General features: G+C 48.7%; 1 protein-coding gene across 2 annotated transcripts in view; it reads right to left on the reverse strand.

Moving 5' to 3' along the window:
* Positions 1 to 8,366: 8,366 nt before the first annotated feature.
* Positions 8,367 to 18,540, reverse strand: part of LOC126504186 (S-adenosyl-L-methionine-dependent tRNA 4-demethylwyosine synthase TYW1) — a 77,905-nt gene continuing 67,731 nt past the window's right edge. For both annotated transcript variants that reach the window (XM_050146269.1, XM_050146268.1), the window contains 2 exons: positions 17,856 to 18,023; positions 8,367 to 8,923 (listed from right to left, as the gene is read on the reverse strand). In XM_050146269.1, the coding sequence (XP_050002226.1) occupies positions 8,702 to 8,923; positions 17,856 to 18,023 (390 nt within the window). In that variant the 3' untranslated portion in view covers positions 8,367 to 8,701. The remainder of the gene's footprint in view (positions 8,924 to 17,855; positions 18,024 to 18,540) is intronic.

The raw sequence follows: 18,540 nt of genomic DNA on the forward strand, positions 1-18,540 counted from the left end.
ATCTGCCACCAATCCTGACGACACTCTGAGTTCAATCCCCAGAAACAGCGTGACAGAAAGAAAGAACTGACTCTTCCCAGTTGTCCTCACGTGTGTGAGTGCACATACGCACGTGCGCGCAGGCACACACACACACACAGAGTAAATCTAGTGCAATATTTTTAAAGATTTGGTTATTTTTACTTTATGTGCTTGGATGTTTTGCCTGCACATATATCTGTTCACCACGTGTGCACTACCCAAGGGGGCCAGAAGAGGGCATCAGTTCCCCTGGAACTGGAGTTATAGATGTTTGTGAGCTGCCATGGAGGAGCTGGGAACCAAACCTGGGTCCTCTGTAAGAGCAGCCAGTGTTCTTGACTACTGAGTCACTGCTCTGGTTTCGTGTGTATGCGTGTGTGTGCATGTGTGTGTGTGTGTGCATATATATGTATATAATTAGATGGAACCTGACAAAAGACACCGAAAGTTGTCCTCTAGACTCTACAAGCACTCGTATACATGAACACATGTACCTGTACACACAAACACACCTGCCCACCCCCACACATACAGAGGGAGATGAGACCCACTGACCCCACAGGAAGTGCGACCCACTGACCCCACAGAAGGAGGTGCGACCCACTGACCCCACAGAGGGAGGTGCGACCCACTGACCCCACAGAGGGAGGTGTGACCCACTGACCCCCCAGAGGGAGATGAGACCCACTGACCCCACAGAGGGAGGTGTGACCCACTGACCCCCCAGAGGGAGGTGTAACCCACTGACCCACATATCAGAAGAAAAATATAAAAATGCAGAAATGTTTTGAATTGTCTGGAAGCAAACCGTGATGGAGTGTTCTGACTCACTCAGAAATGGTCTCCCTGTAGAATTAATAGATCTTAAAAGAATAAATTGGTCTTGAACAAACTCGAAAAACCACTAGAGCCTTTCAGAACCAAAAGAGATGCCAAGGCATTTTGATAAGGGCCATCAGTAATCGACAAAGCAAGTTACCTCTGACTTATTTTTTTTAAAGGGGTGTTTTTCTATAAATGAATCCATTACCAAGTGCTCATGAGATTATTAGAGCCCTGATAAGTGGTTCCCTGATAAGGGAAAGGAAGCTAATTAAGACAGGAATCTGTTATTTTGTGAGCTTGCCAAAGAACCGATTCCTTCATTCATCCTTCCGTACATAGCTCATAAGGCGTCTGCATGAGACCCACCCTTGATGGGGCCCAAAGGAAGCTGATGAAGATGCCATCCTTGACTCATAATCTCCCATCTGGGACGGGGAGAGAGGTGTTACAGGCTGGATCTTCAATGCCCTCTGTTAGGTTTGAAAATGAATACCCACACAGGTTCACAGCTTACTCACTTGTTCCCCAGAAGGTGGCGCTATTTCAGGAGGTGGTGGGGCCCAGCTGGGGGAAGGGGAGGGGACCTTGGAATGTAATATCAAGTCCCTGGTTCCTGACCCTCTCTCCCCTTCCTGGTCCATCGAGGCATGACAGCTCCCACCACAGGCTGAGTTGCTTTGCCATGCCTTCCCTGACATTGAGGGACTGATATCCCTGAAACCAGCATCCTTCATTTATTTCTGTGTTTCACCCACATCAATTCAAAAATTATACCATGTCCCCCAAACCTTAATCTTTAAAGTGGCGCTATGGAAGGTGGTAGAAACTCGAAGAGGTGAGACCTAGAGAAAAACCTTTCGGTCGTTGGAGATTATATTCTTAAGAGGATAATGGTGCCCCGTCTTCCTCTTTTTTTCCTCTTTGCTCCCTGGCTCACACCTCTAGGGTCTGGTTTTGCTGCATCCTGCCCTTCCACCATGATGCCCTGCATCCTCACAGATCCTATTCAATGGGGCTGACACCAACTGATCATGGACCAAGACCTCCAAAACTGTGAGCTCACATAAACCTTTCTTCCTTATAAACTAACTGTATTGGGTTATTTGTTACAGTAACAGAGCACTGACTAATGCAGGAAGCAAATCTTTTAAGCCAGTAAACTGCAACAGCACACGCTATGTCCAGTGCACAAGGTTCTAGGTTCCAACCACAGTAGCCCCCCCCAAAAAAAAGTAAAAAAAAAAAAGTTTCCTTTTTTTAAGAGGGACATTTCCAGTTTTTATGGAAGTTATCTAATCATGTGAGAAACAGCAATAGGGCTCATGGAGAATCTGCAAGCTTTTTTCCCTGCAGAAGCAGGGTGGTGGAGGAACCCCAGGGATGCCGAGGTTTGCCTCTGTCCCAAGCTGTCGGGCAAAAGGCTACCCATACCCCCTGCTCTTCCCCATCCTGGAGATCACAGACTGGCTGCTGGGTTTCTATTAGGCAGGGGAAGTGGCCCATTAATGGGATAAAGTGTAAACACATCCTTTATTTTATGTTTAGATGTGTCTGAGTGATGTGGGAACGGGGAGGGTATTTTCTTATTTTCACCGCTGGGTTAAATAAACACATTAGCTCAAGTTAAGAGAGCCCAGTGAAATGAGCACCCTGGAAGGTATAGTTAAAGATGTTTCAGCTCCTGCAGACAACCTTGGCACCCCAACTTCCAGGGCAATATCACTAATAGAAGCCATTACGTCAGCATTTCCTGTCCCCTGGGAACAACAGGCTGAGTCTATTGGAGGGGACGCTGAGCAGATGGGACAGGATGTGGTGGTCAAAGGGATGGTCAGTTTGTGACTCTGAGTCATGAATTGTCATAATCAGGAGGCAGACAGAGTGTGAGGCCGTAACTGCTGCTCTGCCTCCCTAAAAGGGTTGGAAATTAAAATAATAGGCTTTTACAGGAGCCACCAAGGACTCTGTCTAATGGCCACACTCTGCATTAGCCACAGAAAGACCCAGACAGGCCGGTGACAAAAACAAAATGTCACCTGTCCTCCCCGCCAGGAGAAAGAGACCGAGAAATGGGAACTAGGGTTCAGTCACTGGATCAGGTTGAGAAAGGGGTCCCAGGAAAGCTGCCCACAAGATCAGGGAGTAGGGATGATCTGCGGGCAATGTCTTTTCCACTACAAATCAAATCACAGGGCTCAATGATAGAGGGCTTGCATAGAATCCCCCAGTAAGGTTCTAGATGTGGCTCAATGAAACAGCAGCTGAGGGTGTCCTCTTAGTCTCCACAAGCTCACACACTCGTGTGTCCTCACAGAATTCACTTCCCATGGACAGATGCCGTCCTTGCTGAGCTCCAGTGGCTACAGAGAATGTCCCTCTGACCTCCTTCCCTGGTAACCCCATTTCCTGTGCTGCTTCTGCATCAGGGCCTGGTACTTCTGCTCTTGTGTTACACTCTCTGCTTCAGGGAGCTCAGCCTGCCTCTTTTATATTTTTAGTATTTATTTTTATTACGTATATCTGTGCATCTGAGTACAGTTGCCCATGGAGTCAAGAAGACCTCAGGTTCTTGAACTGGAGTTATAGAGTATAATTATCTGTCCTGTCCCTTTAAGAGACAAGCCCTGCTAGTCCATTACACAGGGGATTGGGAACTACCAGAAGTAGGTCCTCTCCAAGAGCAGTTTGGACTCTTGCTGTTGAGCCATCTCCCTAGGCCCATTCCCTAGATTTTGACGGTAACTCCCAATGTGGATGACTGATACATGTCTGTCTCCCCATAGGGTCTCTCTATACTCGAGAGTCCTACCATCATCCATCCTAGTCTCAGGCCAGGGTATGGTGAGCCAGCACTGACCTTTGAACTCTCTCCCCACCCCATCTGACCAGTCTGCAGCTGTGTGCACTAGGCATTATCTCATAGACCTCTCTCAAGTCCATCGCAGCTCTCCAACCCAGCTGTGCAAATGTCACCCCAAACACAGACACAGGCACACCCCAGGGGCCTTCTAGACTGTTCTATGTAAAGTGCTTACCAACTGTGTCTTTCCCCTTTGGCCCCTCCAAGCCATTTGAAAACCTGCAGCTCTGGTGAGCTTATTAAAATGCAAATCAGTTCAAGTTGTTCCTTTGCATAATTGTTCCTAGGGCCCAGGCCTGAGTCATGGACCATTATGGCCTCTAGACTTGGCTGCCCCCACCCCCGGTGTGTGTGTGTGTGTGTGTGTGTGTGTGTGTGTGTGTGTGTGTGATTGTGTGGGGTACCCACACTTGTGTGTGCAGAGATCAGAGGACTGGGTGTCCCGTTCGATCATCCCCACCTTATTCCCTTGAGTCAGTGTCCCTTACAAAACCTTCAGCAAGTGTTCAAGTAAGAAATGTCCCCATGGTCTTGGGCATTTAAACACTTAGTCCCGAGTTGATACAGCTGTTTGGGAAGGTTGGTTTGCTTGTTTTGTGCTGTTTAAGGAGGTACCAGTGGTGCAGCCTTGCTGGAGGAAGTTTGCCCCTGGGGACAAGCCACTATGATGAAAAGCCTCAGGCCGTTTCCAGCTCATTGTCTCCACTTTGAACTTGTGGTTCAGTGTGAGCTCTCAGCTTCCTGCTCCAGCCGCCAGGCCTACTTGCTGCCATGCTTCCCCGCCATGGCGGACTCTTAGCCCTCCAGAACGGTAGTGTTTTATCAGAGCAATAGAAGAGTAGTTAATACAGCTAGGCTGACAGTTATCAAGCTCCAACTATCCTCTGGTACCGGCCTCCCATAGTATTGAGGTACACAACCCCAAAGGTGGGTGCACAGCCATACCCAGCTTTTTTATGTAAGTGTTGGGAACTGAACTCAGGTCTTCTATTTGCAAGGCAAGCTCTCTTACACTGAGCCATCTCCCCAGCCCCTTTTCCTGTCTGTTCTACATCACCTTTCAGCTCTAGGTACTGGGGTGGACTCTCGCCCTTCCCCTCCACACCCCTCTCTTCTCTACAGCAGGATTCTTCCCTGAGATGATGGCTGTATCACCACACACGTCTCAACCCACGAGTTGAGAACCACTGGTTTAGGCTACATAGGGAGCAGAAGGCCAGCCTGTGCATCATAACAAAGGCCTTGCCTCAACGGGAGGGGAGGGGAGGACAAGGGAGCTGAGGATTAAACTCAGGTCCTACTTGGTACTGTACTCAGGTACCTCCACCCCAAGCCTTTTCTATACAGACTGCAGCTTTGCTTCAACTACAAAAGGGAGCTGAGAGGGAGGACAAAGGAAAAGAAGTCCCCCCACTCACCCGAGTTCTGTAACTGGACCCTTGCCTTGGTATTCCCAACTAAAGAACATCTTTTTTTTCTCCCCCATTTTCATTCTTTTTTTTTTTTTCTCAAGACAGGGTTTCTCTGTGTATCTTTGACTGTCCTGGAACTCACTTTGAAGACCAGGCTGGCCTCAAACTCACAGAAATCCTGCCTCTGTCTCCCAAGTGCTGGCATTAAAGGCATGTGCCATTACACCTGGCCTCATTTTCTTTTTTAAAAAAAGTTTTAAAGTGGGTGTGTATACATGTCTGAGTGAAGATGCATACAGAAGCAGGAAGAATGTGTCAGATTCCCTGGAGCTGGAGGGTAGTGAGAACTGAATTTGGTCCCCTCCAAGAGCATCAAGCACTCATGGCTGCTGACGTGTCTCTCCTGTTTCCTTATTAAGTCTACCTTGTGCTTCTGTTTTTTAAAGTAGCTTGACTGAAAGGCAAAGCGTGGTAGCTCATACCACTATCCTAGCCCTCAGGAGGCGGAGGCAGAAAGATTGCCATAGATTAAGGGCCAGCCTGGGCTATACAGCACAACCTGAACTGTGTGTAAGCCCTTCTATCAACAGAAAAACAACCAAAGATAGGGGTTGGTCAGGGAGCTCAATGGGTGAGAACACTTGCTACGAGGCATGTGGATACAAGCTTGAATGCCCAGCACCCAGGTAAGCTGGGAGTAGACGGTAACCCCAATGCTGGGGATGAGGGTGAAGACGGGAGTCCCCGATGACTGCTGGACACCAGTGTGCCTCAAGGCACAGTCAGGGATCCTGAAAATGACAAAGAGGTCCTGTCCTCCTCTGGGCTCTGCGCATGTGTATGGATGAGCACACGTGCATACCCATGTGCATATACACTACACTACACACGCTCACACACCCCCAAATGGGATGCGTTAGTGAGCGGATGCTGCCTGAGGCTAGCACACAGATGTCAGAGATGCTGCAGACAGCTTGACCCCAGCTGAAAGCATTGGGAAGGGTGGATGGGATGTCGTAGGTGCACACTGAAAATCCCTGTGCTCTCTCCAGCCACTGAAGAGTCACTGACCTTGACTTTTGTCTCTTACCTAACGTTCTCCTGAGGGAAAAACCTCAGAACGTATCCAGGTTAGGGCATGCCTGCCTCCTACCAACCCTAACATGTCAAGTCTGGAGAAGACATCCCACTCTGGTGTCACCAGCCTAAACTGCTGTCCCCTCCGGTGCAATTCCCGTTGAATGCACTGATGTATGACGTCACTTTTGTTCCAACTATAAAATGCACGCATGTAACCTGTTCCCTGATGGGACACAGCACTCGGCCCCCAGCAGTCAGTTATACGCGCCTCTGCATGCACGATCTACTTCCTTCCTTCATTAGTAACTCAGGCTTTTAAATTACGTAGTATGTGTTTGTGCACATGTGTGTGAGTGTGAGTGTGCGCGCTGCACTGGAAGGACAAGGTCAGAGGACAGCTTACCGAAAGCCAGTTCTCTCCTTCCACCATGGAGAGGGTCCAACTCAGGTCACAAAGCTTGGGAACAAACACTTGAAGCAGCAGAGCCATCTTTGTCTGCCCCTAATACTTTAAAGATTTATCTATGTGTGTGTGTATGTGTGTGTGTGTACATGTGTGTGTGTGTGTATGTGTGCCTGAATGAGTACACGTACTCCATGCATGTAGGACCTCCAGAGGCCAGAAAGTGGGGTCAGACCCCCCCAGAGCTGGAGTTACAGGTTTGTGAGTCACCTGATACAGGTTCTAGGAACCAAACCCAGGTCTTCTGCAAGAGCAGCTCACACTCTTAACTACCTAGCCATCTTTCCAATACACCTACCACTTTTATTTTTATGAGCAGGTGTACATGTGAATATGTTCATGTGTGTGACTGAAGTTCCTGTGTGTTACCTGTGACACAGTGTGTGAAGGTCGGAGGAAAACCTTGGCTTTAGTCCTCCTCTTCCATCTAGAGACAGACTTTCTCATCTGTCATATGGAAACCCAGGCTGGCTGGCCCTGGAGCTTCTGAGGAAGGGGTCTTCACGGGCCTAAAACTCAAAGAGCAAAAGGAGCTTTAATCTGCGGACATAAAAGAATGCTTGTGCCCTGGGTCTGTAGGAAAGATTATTGTGTTTTAGATAAAAAAAAAATTTAAAGTAACTTCAATTACTTAAGAAAAAAAATTAACTACAATAGTTCTGGCTAGAAAAACTTGAAGCTGGGCACAGCAATGCACACTTAAAATGCCAGCACTCAGGAGGCAGGGGCAGGAGAGTCAGAAGTTCAAGGCCATCCTCAGCTACAATGTCATTTTGGGGACAGCCTGGGATACATGAGATCCTGTCTCAAGACATGTCGGGGGGGAAAGGAACAGAAAACTTAGGTCTTAAAAGACAGATTGATTGTGCATAGCAATGAGGGCAGAGGTAGAAACAGAGAAACATGGAGAGGAGACAGAAACGCGCATGTGCACAAGAAGTCTCAACAGTGATTCTGGCCAGAAAGACAAGGAGAGACCCTGTCCCACAAGTCTGCTGCACTGATGACAACACACTGAGTGGCAACATTTCTTCCAGAAGGGACCTGGACTCCCATCCAGCCCATGGCACCTGCCATGGTAACCTGACTGGGACAGAATGAAACACAGGCTGGTCTAAGGTTTAAAACAATTCCCCCAAAAGCTGTGAACATGCAGAAGTTTAAAGTGATTGATTTAATATCTTAAAATATTTGGAAGAATAAATAACATTTGGAACTGGAGGGATGGCCCGGGAGTCAAGAGCACTGCTGCTCTTCCAGAGGACCTGAGTTCAGTTCCCAGCATCCATGTTGGCCATGCAAATGAGAGCTGTGCTCGTGGAGGCCAGGATAGGGCGTCAGATCCCTGGAGCTGGACTTACAGGTGGTTGTGAGCCGGCCAACATGGATGCTGGGAACACACACACCTTTGAGAATTGGGAATAATCATTTTCAGGAGGTGTGACTCTTTAAGATTGAGAAAAGGAATGGAGCCCTTACCTTGAAAAGGACAGAAAGGTTTGGTTCAGTCACTGTAAGCTAAATATACTGGTGCTCACTCTGGAAAGAGCCAATAGCTAAGAGAGCGCAGCCGGTGCCACCGCCTGGTAATACCAGCCCTCGGCAGACTGAGGCAGGAGCACTGCCGTGAGTGGATGCCAGCCTGCGCTACCTAACCAGAACAGATGTAAAGAAAAGAAAGAAGTTCGGGGAAAAAGCCAGTAGCTCGGAAGAAAGAGGCAGAAATATTTATTCCCTGTGTAACACCCAGGAATAACACTTAGGAAAATTACTAAAATAAAATTCAAAACTATTAAAAATCCAAGGGTGACTGTCGCCTTCACTGTCTCAAAAATCAGCTCAGAGAAGGGCCTGCGCTCTGGTGAGAAGCACTGGGCCAAGTGTCCGACCCTGACGCGGGTGCTGCGTCTGCAGCTCAGCTGCCCGGTGGTGTCACTCTGGAACACAGCTGCCAAGTTCTGCCCTTGACAGGGTGATGGGGACTGAGAATCTTCTGGGGCCGGGCGGCTTTGTCTTTGGAGATCCTTAATTCAGATAAGCTCAGCATCCAGAAACGTCTTTTGCTTTGTTCTTCCTCTGGTATCTCGTGTCCTTGGGATCAAAGCCTCTTTCCCTGGCCCCGAACAGTGCCCACCGTGGAGTTCTGGCCATGTAATCGCTCGCGCTGAACGTCTTTGCGCCTCCGCTCTCTTCATACTGCAGCACAAGCTCTCGGAAGCGGCTGTAATCGATCCATGTCCACCACTCTCCACTGACCTTAAACTGCAAAGAAAAGTTGTCAGTCCCACATGGATGACTGTGGTAGGTAGCTGTGCTGCCTACGTTTATGACAGTCTGACCCAAACCAGAGTCATTTTGGAAGAGAGAATCTCAACTGAGAAAAATGCACCCCTCAGACTGGCCTGCGGTGCACTCTCTTACTCGATGAATGATGTAGATGTCCCAATTCACCATGGGTGGTGGCATCCCTGAACTGGTGGTCCTGGGTGCCTAAGAATGCAGGCTGAGAAAGCCATGGGGAGCAAGCCAGTAAGCAGCACCCCTCCATCGTCTCTGCATCAGGTCCTGCCTCCAGGTTCCTGCCCTGACTTCCTTCAGTGATAGACTGATTACAAGCAATACACTGAAATAAACCCTCTCCTCCCCAGGTTGCTTTTGGTCATGGTGTTGATCTAAGCAACAGAAACCCTAACTGAGACAAACAGCATGAGTTTGGACTAGAAAGATGGCGCAGGCTCAGCGGTCAAGAGTATTGTTCTCCCAGAAGACTAGAGTTCGTGCCAGCACCCATGATGGGCAGCTTACATCTTCCAGTAACTCCAGATCCAGGAGATCCAGTGCCCTCTTCTGACCTCCATGGGCAACCCCCCCCCAGCATACAAAAATAAAAATAAATGTTTTTTTAAAGATAAAAGAAATGTCAAAAAGTTCCGAGTGCGAGAGCCAAGAATGTGTCTGTGTTGGTAGAGTGCTCTCCAAACACGTATGAAGCCTTGGCTTCCATCCCCAGCACCGCACAGGCTGGACATGGTGGTACCCGCCAGAAACCCCCGCATTCAGGAGATGGATCAGATCAGAGGTTCAAGGCTAGCCTGAGCTATATGTGACCCTTGCCCAAAACGATGTTTTAAATTGCTAATCGGCCTGGTTCTCCTCTGGTGTCATGGTCTCATGTGTTTTCAGAATGCTTGTGTCCCTGAAGCCCACTCCACCCTAGGCACAGATGGCCCAACTGTTGATAAGGAATATTTCCTGAACGGGGCACGGTGGCCCAGACCCTGGGAGACCGAGGCAGAAGGACCACAAGGCAGAGGCCAGAGCAGGCTATATTTAGGAATACACATACATGTACATCATATACAGACAGCCATGTAACAACAATTCATGAAGAGGTCAGAAGTTGAAAGAGTGCAAGGAAGGGCAATGGGGGGGGGGGGGCTAGAGGCAACGTGGAGGGGATAGGATGCTAACTGCACTATAATCTCAAAAATAAAAGAAGAAAAAACGCAAAGCCTTAAAAAACAGAGAACTTATATGAACGGGGGAGGTGGTCAGATGGCCTACAGTGAGTGTCCCTAGAGCAGGGTGACTGCAGAGGACCAGAGAGCTAAGCAGTGGTCTCACGCTGCTTCTGACTCGCCCTGCTGTGGCTGCTTTTATCCGGTGTGTGTTTTCACCCTTCTGTTAGCGGAATGTGTGGAGGGCTTCTTACTGCTAAACTTTGCTTGAGTAAAGCCTTAATCAATGGCTTCTAATTCCGAGCTGCTAAATGACTCAAGCTAGCCTTTGCATCCTAACACGCATACAATATCTCATTAGCAGAAAGCCTCGTTAAGAATTTCAATTCAATAATGGGAATAATCCAATTTGTACTCTCTTAAGTAAATTGCTTCTCAAAAGTCATTGTGGCATAATGGCTGGGAATGAAGAGAACAGAGAGGCGGCAGAGGAGGGGCCAAGGAGACTCCTTTTGTGGGGAAGGCTTTTCATCCAGAGCCTCTGCCTGGCATTCACATGTGTAAAGTTACTGTTGACTGGTAACCTGGAAATAGCCAAGTGTTTCTGTCCCAGGCAGGAAGAACAAGAGGTCAAGGGCAGCCAGGGCCACACAGTGAGAGTCTGTCTCAAAACAGAGCAGCCTGGAGATGCAGCTCAGTGGTTAAGAGCATGCAATGCTCATGCGGAGGACAGACCCTGCTGAGGTCCCGGCACCCATGTTGGGTGGCTCACAACCACCTATACCTCCAGCTCTAGGGCACCCAATACCCTCTTCTGGTCTCTGAGGGCACCTGTGTGTGTGTGTGTGCATGCACGCGTGTGCGCACGACACAAGCCCTTTCAAATAAATCTTGGAAAAACGACAATAAAAGCCTAATTAATTCTATGAACCAACTGAAGGAACAGTTTCCAGTTACAGCTGAGAAAAAAGTATTGAAAATGAAAAACATCTTCTTGGAGTTAGGATACTTATTGAATTTAAATGGTTTGTGGTTTATATCAGTTAAGAGCTTTCTAGTAGGCAGGGCCAAATGAATGTAAAAGCTTAATTAGTCTGTTGATGAATTATGAGGCCCAGTCTTTGAAATGCTGCCCCAAGGCTTCCTACATCCTAGAGCCCAAGGCCTAAACTCCCATCTTCACTTTCCCTCCCAAGACACTCCCCACAAGGGCAGTGCAACCCTGTGACTCGGGGGGAGGTAGAGGCAGGAAGAGGAGTTCAAGGTCATCCTCACCAGGCAGTCTCCAAAAAGAAAAAGGAAGGAGGGGTGCGGCTGGGGAGATGGCTCAGTAGTTAAAAGCACTTGCGACTCTTGCAGAGGACCCATGTTTGGTTCCCAGCACCCACACTGGGCATAGCCACTTGTAATTCCAGCTCTAAGGGACCTGATGCCTCATCTCCACTGGCACCTGCACACACATACACATACCTCTTACCCCACACACAAATATATTTAAAAATAAATCATTAGCAAAAAAAAAAAAAAAAGCGCCGGGCGGTGGTGGTGCATGCCTTTAATCCCAGCACTCGGGAGGCAGAGGCAGGCGGATCTCTGTGAGTTCGAGACCAGCCTGGTCGACAGAGCTAGTTCCAGGATAGGCTCCAAAGCCACAGAGAAACCCTGTCTCAAAAAACAAAAACAAAAACAAAAAAAAACCCCAAGAACTAAGGGATTCCTTGTCATGGATAGGCTCAGAGAGACAACAGATCTGTTTAGATTAGAGCAGCAGTTCTCAGCCCATGGGAAAACAACCCCTTTGGTGGTCGCCTATCAGATATTTACACTATGATTCATAATAGTAGCAAAATGACAGTTATGACATAGCAAAGAAAATACTTTATGGCTGGAGGGGGTCACTACAACATGAGGAACTGCATTAAAGGGTCGCAGCATTAGGGAAGTTGAAAAGAAACTGAATGAGAACCATAACCCCATTCTTTTAGCCAGATGACATTAAATATATATTTTAGAGTTGAGTCTCTGCTCTCTCTCACAAAACACAAGAAGCTATCCGCAGGGCATCTCATCTGCAATCCCAGAGGCGGTATGCAAACTCAGGCACCGGAAGCCATGCTAACTAACCATTCTCTAGAGCTGTGCTCTGGTCCAGACTGAAAAAAACACCTGCACAGAATGGGCGATTAGAAGCTAAGAGTGACAGGACACAACAGGAGGACCAAGCTGATGTGACACAGTGTGGATCACTGCGACAGGGCACCTCAGACGGGGCGGCTCAGCGACAGAAATGTTTTGGAGGCATAAGCCCATGGTCAGGTCCCCGTGAGCCCCGTCTCTGGGGAGGGCTGTCTTCCCGGCTGGCAAACAATGCTTTCTTTCTCACTGTCGACACAGGCTTTCTCCCTGCGTGCAGGCTGTGCAGTGTCTGGCCGACCAGTGCCCTATTCTCACGACGTCATCCAACCCTTAGACGCCCCATCTTTAATACAGTCACACTGGGGGATTAGAAGCTCAACACAAATGAATTTGGGGAGTAGGAGACATAAAGTTCCACCCAGAGTATGGGTGACTCTAGAACAATGCTGAGCCACCAGGCCTCAAGGATCAAAGTGAATCTCCACACTCCTCAGGACAAGCTGCGGGAAAAGAAGCTCAGAGAAGATGAACTGTTTCACGCAGAAAGTAGAAGCTAAAAGGGCAGCATTTAGCATGATTGACATAAACTGCCGGAAGACAGCTGTGCTGACAGGGAAACAAAGCCCCAGCTCTAGATGTGAGGGGAAGTGTCCTAAGACAGGGGGTCACCCTCACAAGCCCCATACTGAAGAGAAGAGGTAAATCTATGCAGAATTATGAGCTAGCTACAAACGCCACAGGCAAGCCTGTGACAGTGTGAGGAATACGGTCTGGACTGAACAGTCAGGCCGCTCTAGACGAGACCAGCACGGAGGCTGATGCACAGGCATGAGCAGCTACTGTGAGGGGGAAAAAAAAATCGCACAACCTCATCTAGCTATTATCTGACCCCCACACAGGGAAACTCCCCTAAATGACAGGACAGCGTAAGATCCCTTTCTTATTAGATGGCCGGTCATCTAAGCCTGGATCCCAACACCTTGGCTGGGAGCATATTTCTCTCATTTTGATTAATGTTATAGTATTTTAAAATATCTATTACAGGGCTGTAGAGATGGCTCAGCGGTTAAGAGCATTGCCTGCTCTTTCAAAGGTCCTGAGTTCAATTCCCAGCAACCACATGGTAGCTCACAACCATCTGTAATGAGGTCTGGTGCCCTATTCTGGCCTGCAGGTATACACACAGACAGAATATTGTATACCTAATAAATAAATGTTAAAAATGTTTAAAAAAATATCTATTACATTTATTTATTGGGGGGAGGGGGTGCTTGTGTGTGGAGGTCAGAGGACAACTTGAAGCAGTCAGTTCTCTCCATCCACCCCGTGGGTCCCAAGAGTCAGGTCATCAAGCCTGGGGGCAAGTGCCTTTACCCACTGAGCCATTTCTCGGCCCCAGATTAATTTGTGTTTGATGTCTCTGACCTTGCTGGCTTAAGGTGACGCATCCAGTTGTGAGCCCAGAGGGAGACAAGTATCAAAAGAGACTGCTTCACAGAAAGCAGGCCACATTTCTGCTTCCTCCACCACACACTGGAGTGCATAAGACCCGCCCCACCACCTTGAGGAGGAAACACACCAGGAGATATGGAGTCAGAAATAATATGGCCTAGGATTTCATCCCATTCCGTGTGAGCTTCTGGACTTTTCTTCACAGGCATGAATACCATGTATCAGAAGAGAGCTCAGCGGAACACCACAGTAAGCTGTTTCAGAGGGAGGTCCTGGTGTTGGATGTCCACTGGACTGAGAGCTCACAGTCATTTTACTTGTATCATAGCAGATGGAGCTGTGAGGCTTCCTCCCGGGGCATGGGAATAGCTGTGGGTGGGGTTTCCTATGCTGTGCATCTAAACACAATCAACCTGTCAATCACTATCTCTCTCCTCCCTCTCTGTTTTTGAGCTGGAGTCTCTCCACATAGCCCTGGCTGGCAGGAACTTACTATATAGACTAGGCTGGCTTCAGACTCACAGAGATCCTCCTGCCTCTGCCTCCCAAGCGTGCACAACCAGTCAGCTTCAAGCACAGCCTCTCTGAATGTGCTGCCTGAAGCCTTTCTGGAACTTTTTTCTGGTGCCCAACCAGGTCTTTTCCCATGGGTCCTCAGGCACATAAATAAAAGAACAAACACTAAAATACCCCAGTGAAGGATCCCATCCGCTACTGAGAAGCCCGGAGAGCAGGTAGATGGTGCACGCTGGAAGCTCATTCGCTCTCAAACTTCTCATTGTCTGTCTCACAACTCAGGACATTCCCACGGTGCTTCTCAAGCGCAGGTCTATTCTGCGTGGGATGTACTCGGTGGCATGTGTGCGGGTGTGTGTGTGTATGGCGGGAGACAGCAACGTTGGGTGCCCTCAATCGCTCTCCACCTTATCCTCTGACAGTCTCTTACTGAACCTGGAGCTCACAAGCTTGCTAGGCTGGCCAGCCAAGGGGCTTTAGGACCTACCTGCCTCTGCCTCCCCAGCACTGGGATTACACATACATGCCCACCATGCCCAGCGTTTCCACACGGGCTCTGAGGATGGAACTCAGGGCTTCATCTTTGCACAGTAAGCACCTTCATGACTTCATGACCCTCAGCCTCCTCCCAGGCCCATTTGACTACTGCGAACCCTCTGGCAGTGCCTCCCCATCCCCGCAGGATGAATACCTAGGATGCATTCAAGTCTGTTTCCAATCCGTTCACCTCAAGCGCTCTGCCCCCAGGACACCCCCCCCTCGTAGTGCCCTCCTGGTATCCAGCCCCCTCCCCCCCAAATCCTGTCTCACAAGTCTCCCCAGGCCTCTGCTCGGACTGCTTGCTGCCTAATTCTTCCTTTCTTGGCCATTTTAGGACCAGTTCGAATAGCAACTCCCCTGCAGCAGCCCCTCTGTGCTCTGTCCTCTTCTGCCACCACGGCCCTTTAACATCTTTAACATTTTTCCCCCTATAACATCTGTCTTGGACTGGAGGCTTGCTTCACATGGCAGAAGGGAAGAAATGGATCCCCCAAGCTGTCTTCTGAGCGCTGTGATGTGTGCATGCATGTGCACATGCTTAGTCTCTCTTCCCTCCCCCTTCTCTCCCTCACACACACCTTTTAAAAGCAATGAAATTAATAGCTGTCTCTTTCTGCTGGAGCACCTTGAAGGCAGGGGCCCTCTTTCACCCCCTCCATATTAATTTTGTTGTTGTTGTTTGTAAATGCCCGCATGAATGCCTGTACCTCCAAGACAGAATCTGGGGTCTGGTCCCTTGGACTGGAACTACGGGCAGCTGTGATGTGCAGGGATTGACATCCTCCGAAAGCTGCCCCCCTCCACACACACAAAAGCACTTGACAATCAGGAAGGCAGGACAGGCCACCTGAGGCTCTGTCCTCCTAGTCTTTAGGACTGACCTTGGCAATTCCTTGGAGCTAAGGACAGACTGTTTTTTGTATCTTTGACCCTTTGTTCTCCCAGGATACATTCTCTTCTAAACGGCCAAGTCTGTGACAGACCAAGGTCACAGGTTCACAATCTAACTGCAGTCAAAACACAGGGGCCCGTCAATCTCAGGATTGAGACTGGAGTGGGTGAAATTTTTACTGGGGGCTCTATGTGTCATTAAGGGCTGGAGAGATGGCTCAGAGGTTTAGAGCACTGCCTGCTCTTCCAAAGGTCACAAGTTCAATTCCCTGCAACCACACGGTGGCTCACAACTGTCTGTAATGCGATCTGGTGCCCCCTTGAGAGACCTGGTCAGTTGATCAACTTAGAGCATGAAACTCAATGTGGACAAGTTCAACAGAACTGCCATACACGGGCTGCCCACGCAGCTTCAGCACTGCCAGGGCAGGGTTCATTTCATTTCATTTTCATTTGTTTGTGTCACTAAGCTGAGCAGCTGCTCAGAGCCACTGAGGCCAGGAAGCAGGGAATCCATAGGGAGCTGGAGAGATGACTCAGAGGTTAAGAACACAGCTGATCTTGCAGGAGGCCTGGGTCCTGTTCCCAGCACCCATGTGGTGGCTCACAACCATCTGTAACTTCAGTTCCAGGAGCCCAGCTCCCTCTTCTGGCCTCCAAGGGTACCAGGCAGACATGCTGCAAACACTCACACACATGGAAAAAAAAAAAAAACTAAACAAATAGAAACCTTGAGAGAATCTACAGGAAAGAGCTATTCTACACTTGGTCGTTACGACTTTTCTGATAAGAGACCTGCTCTTATTACATGATAATTTTGTTTTGACTTGATTTTTGTTTGTTTTGGTTTTGGTTTTTCAAGACAGGGTTTCTCTGTAGCTCTGGCTGTCCCGGAACTAGCTCTTGTATACCAGGCTGGCCTCCAACTCACAGAGATCCGCCTGCCTCTGCCTCCCGAGTGCTGGGATTAAAAGTGTGCACCACCATCGCCCAAAATTACATGATGATTTAATCATATAATTCAGTGATTTTTTAATGCAGTGACAAAGTTGAGTGGCCACACAATTCCAGAAAGCTCCCAACACCCCAAAAGCCCCAAACCTGACCAATCCATTCTTTCTTCAGCCTCTGGCGACCATTTATCCACTTCCTATCTCTATGGGCTTTGCCTATTCTGTGCATTCCCTATAAAAGGGACCATACTGTGCCACAAGTGGTATCTGGTGTCTGGCATGGTTCCCTTAGAAGGTTTGGTCCCATTCAAGGTTCAGCTACCACACAACAATAAGCTCTATGACGGAGCTACGCCCTCAGCTCTACATCCATTTGTTTTTTTAAGTTTAGTTTTTCAGGGTTTGTTTACCCTACCTGTCCTAGAACTCGCTCTGTAGACCAGGCTGGCCTCAACTCATAAAAGATCCACCTGCTTCTATCTCCCCAAATTCTGGGATTAAAGATGTGCACTATCACCACCCAACCCATTTTTTTAAGGGGGGGTATTTTGGGTAGTGTATATAGGTACACGTGTGTGTGTGTGTGTGTGTGTGCGTGTGTGTACATATATATATATATATATATGCCAGAGGGCAATCTCAAATGGTTTTGCTCAGGCACCATCCACCCTGTGTGTTGAGACAGGGTCTCTCACTGACCCCGAGTTCACCAAGCAGTCAAGCTCGCTGGCTAGCAAGCACTAGGGTCCATTCAGCTGGCTCCACCTCCCCAGCAATGGGGTCACAAGTGTGCACCACTACTCTAAGCTGTTTCTACTGGGTTCTGGGATCAAACAGAGCAGCTCAGGCCTTAACCAACTGAGCCATCTCTGCGGTCCAAAACAGGCTTTCTTTAATGAAGAATCTGAACAATGACTTCGGCAGGGTGGCACCCATGATGAGGGCAAGAGACTCACAACCACTGGATATGACGCCCTCTTCAGGCTTCCGAGGGCACTACACTCACGTGTACATATCAGACACACATACATAATTAAAAATAAAAGTAAACCTTTAAAACCAGAGCTTAGGGACTCCCACCGTGGAATGGTGCTCTGTTTTGTTCAGGGCATTCTTAATGTGTGCATTAGGGAAGACAGCAGACAAGTGAACATCCACTGTGATCAAGGGAGGGCAAGCCAGAAAGAACAGAAGGAAGGGGAAGAGCAGTGGGGGCAGACGCACACGCGCTTGCTTGCATCCTCTTACCTTTTTGTGTCCGATCAGGAGGCAGTTGGAGTGCTCGTGTTCACACGCGATTTCATAGTCGGGAAGCAGAGCCACCAGCTCCTGGACAAACCGGACCACTTCCTCGTGCCAGGGTACGTTGGCCATGGTGAGGCTGCTGGCTGCACTCTCGCCACAGTAGGTCACGCCCTGCGGAAGGACGGCAGTTACAGACCTTTCTGCGGGTGATGGCTTGAGGTGGTCTATGAGAACGTCTCCAGAAAAGGTCAACTGAGGTGGGACTCACACTGAATGTGGGCGGCACCATTCCCTAGGCTGGGGTCCTGGACCCCATAAAAAGGGGTCAGCATCCATCTCTCTCTGCTTCCTGCCTGCGGACGCCATGTGACCGGCAGCCTCACAGTGCTGCCGTCATAACTTCCACACCGTGATGTGATCTTTCCTTTCTTAAATCATTTTGTAAGGTATTTTCCCACAGCTATAAAACGAGTAACTAATACAGATCCTACTGAAATTCTCTAAGGAGATAGCAAATTTTTCTGACAGTCTGCCTATGTAGCCCAGGCTGGCCTAGAATTTGTATAGTAGTCCTCCGGCCTCTGAAAGGGTACTGGATTACAGATGTGTATCACCATACCAAACTTGTGGTATGTTTTGAATATGATTTTTTAAAATAATTTATTTATATCTCATGCATGCAGCCTGG

This window comes from Alexandromys fortis, unplaced genomic scaffold (genome assembly GCF_014885135.2).
Source record: "Alexandromys fortis isolate MF-2015 unplaced genomic scaffold, M_Fortis_MF-2015_v1.1 scaffold_56, whole genome shotgun sequence".
Taxonomy (NCBI): Eukaryota; Metazoa; Chordata; class Mammalia; order Rodentia; family Cricetidae; genus Alexandromys; species Alexandromys fortis.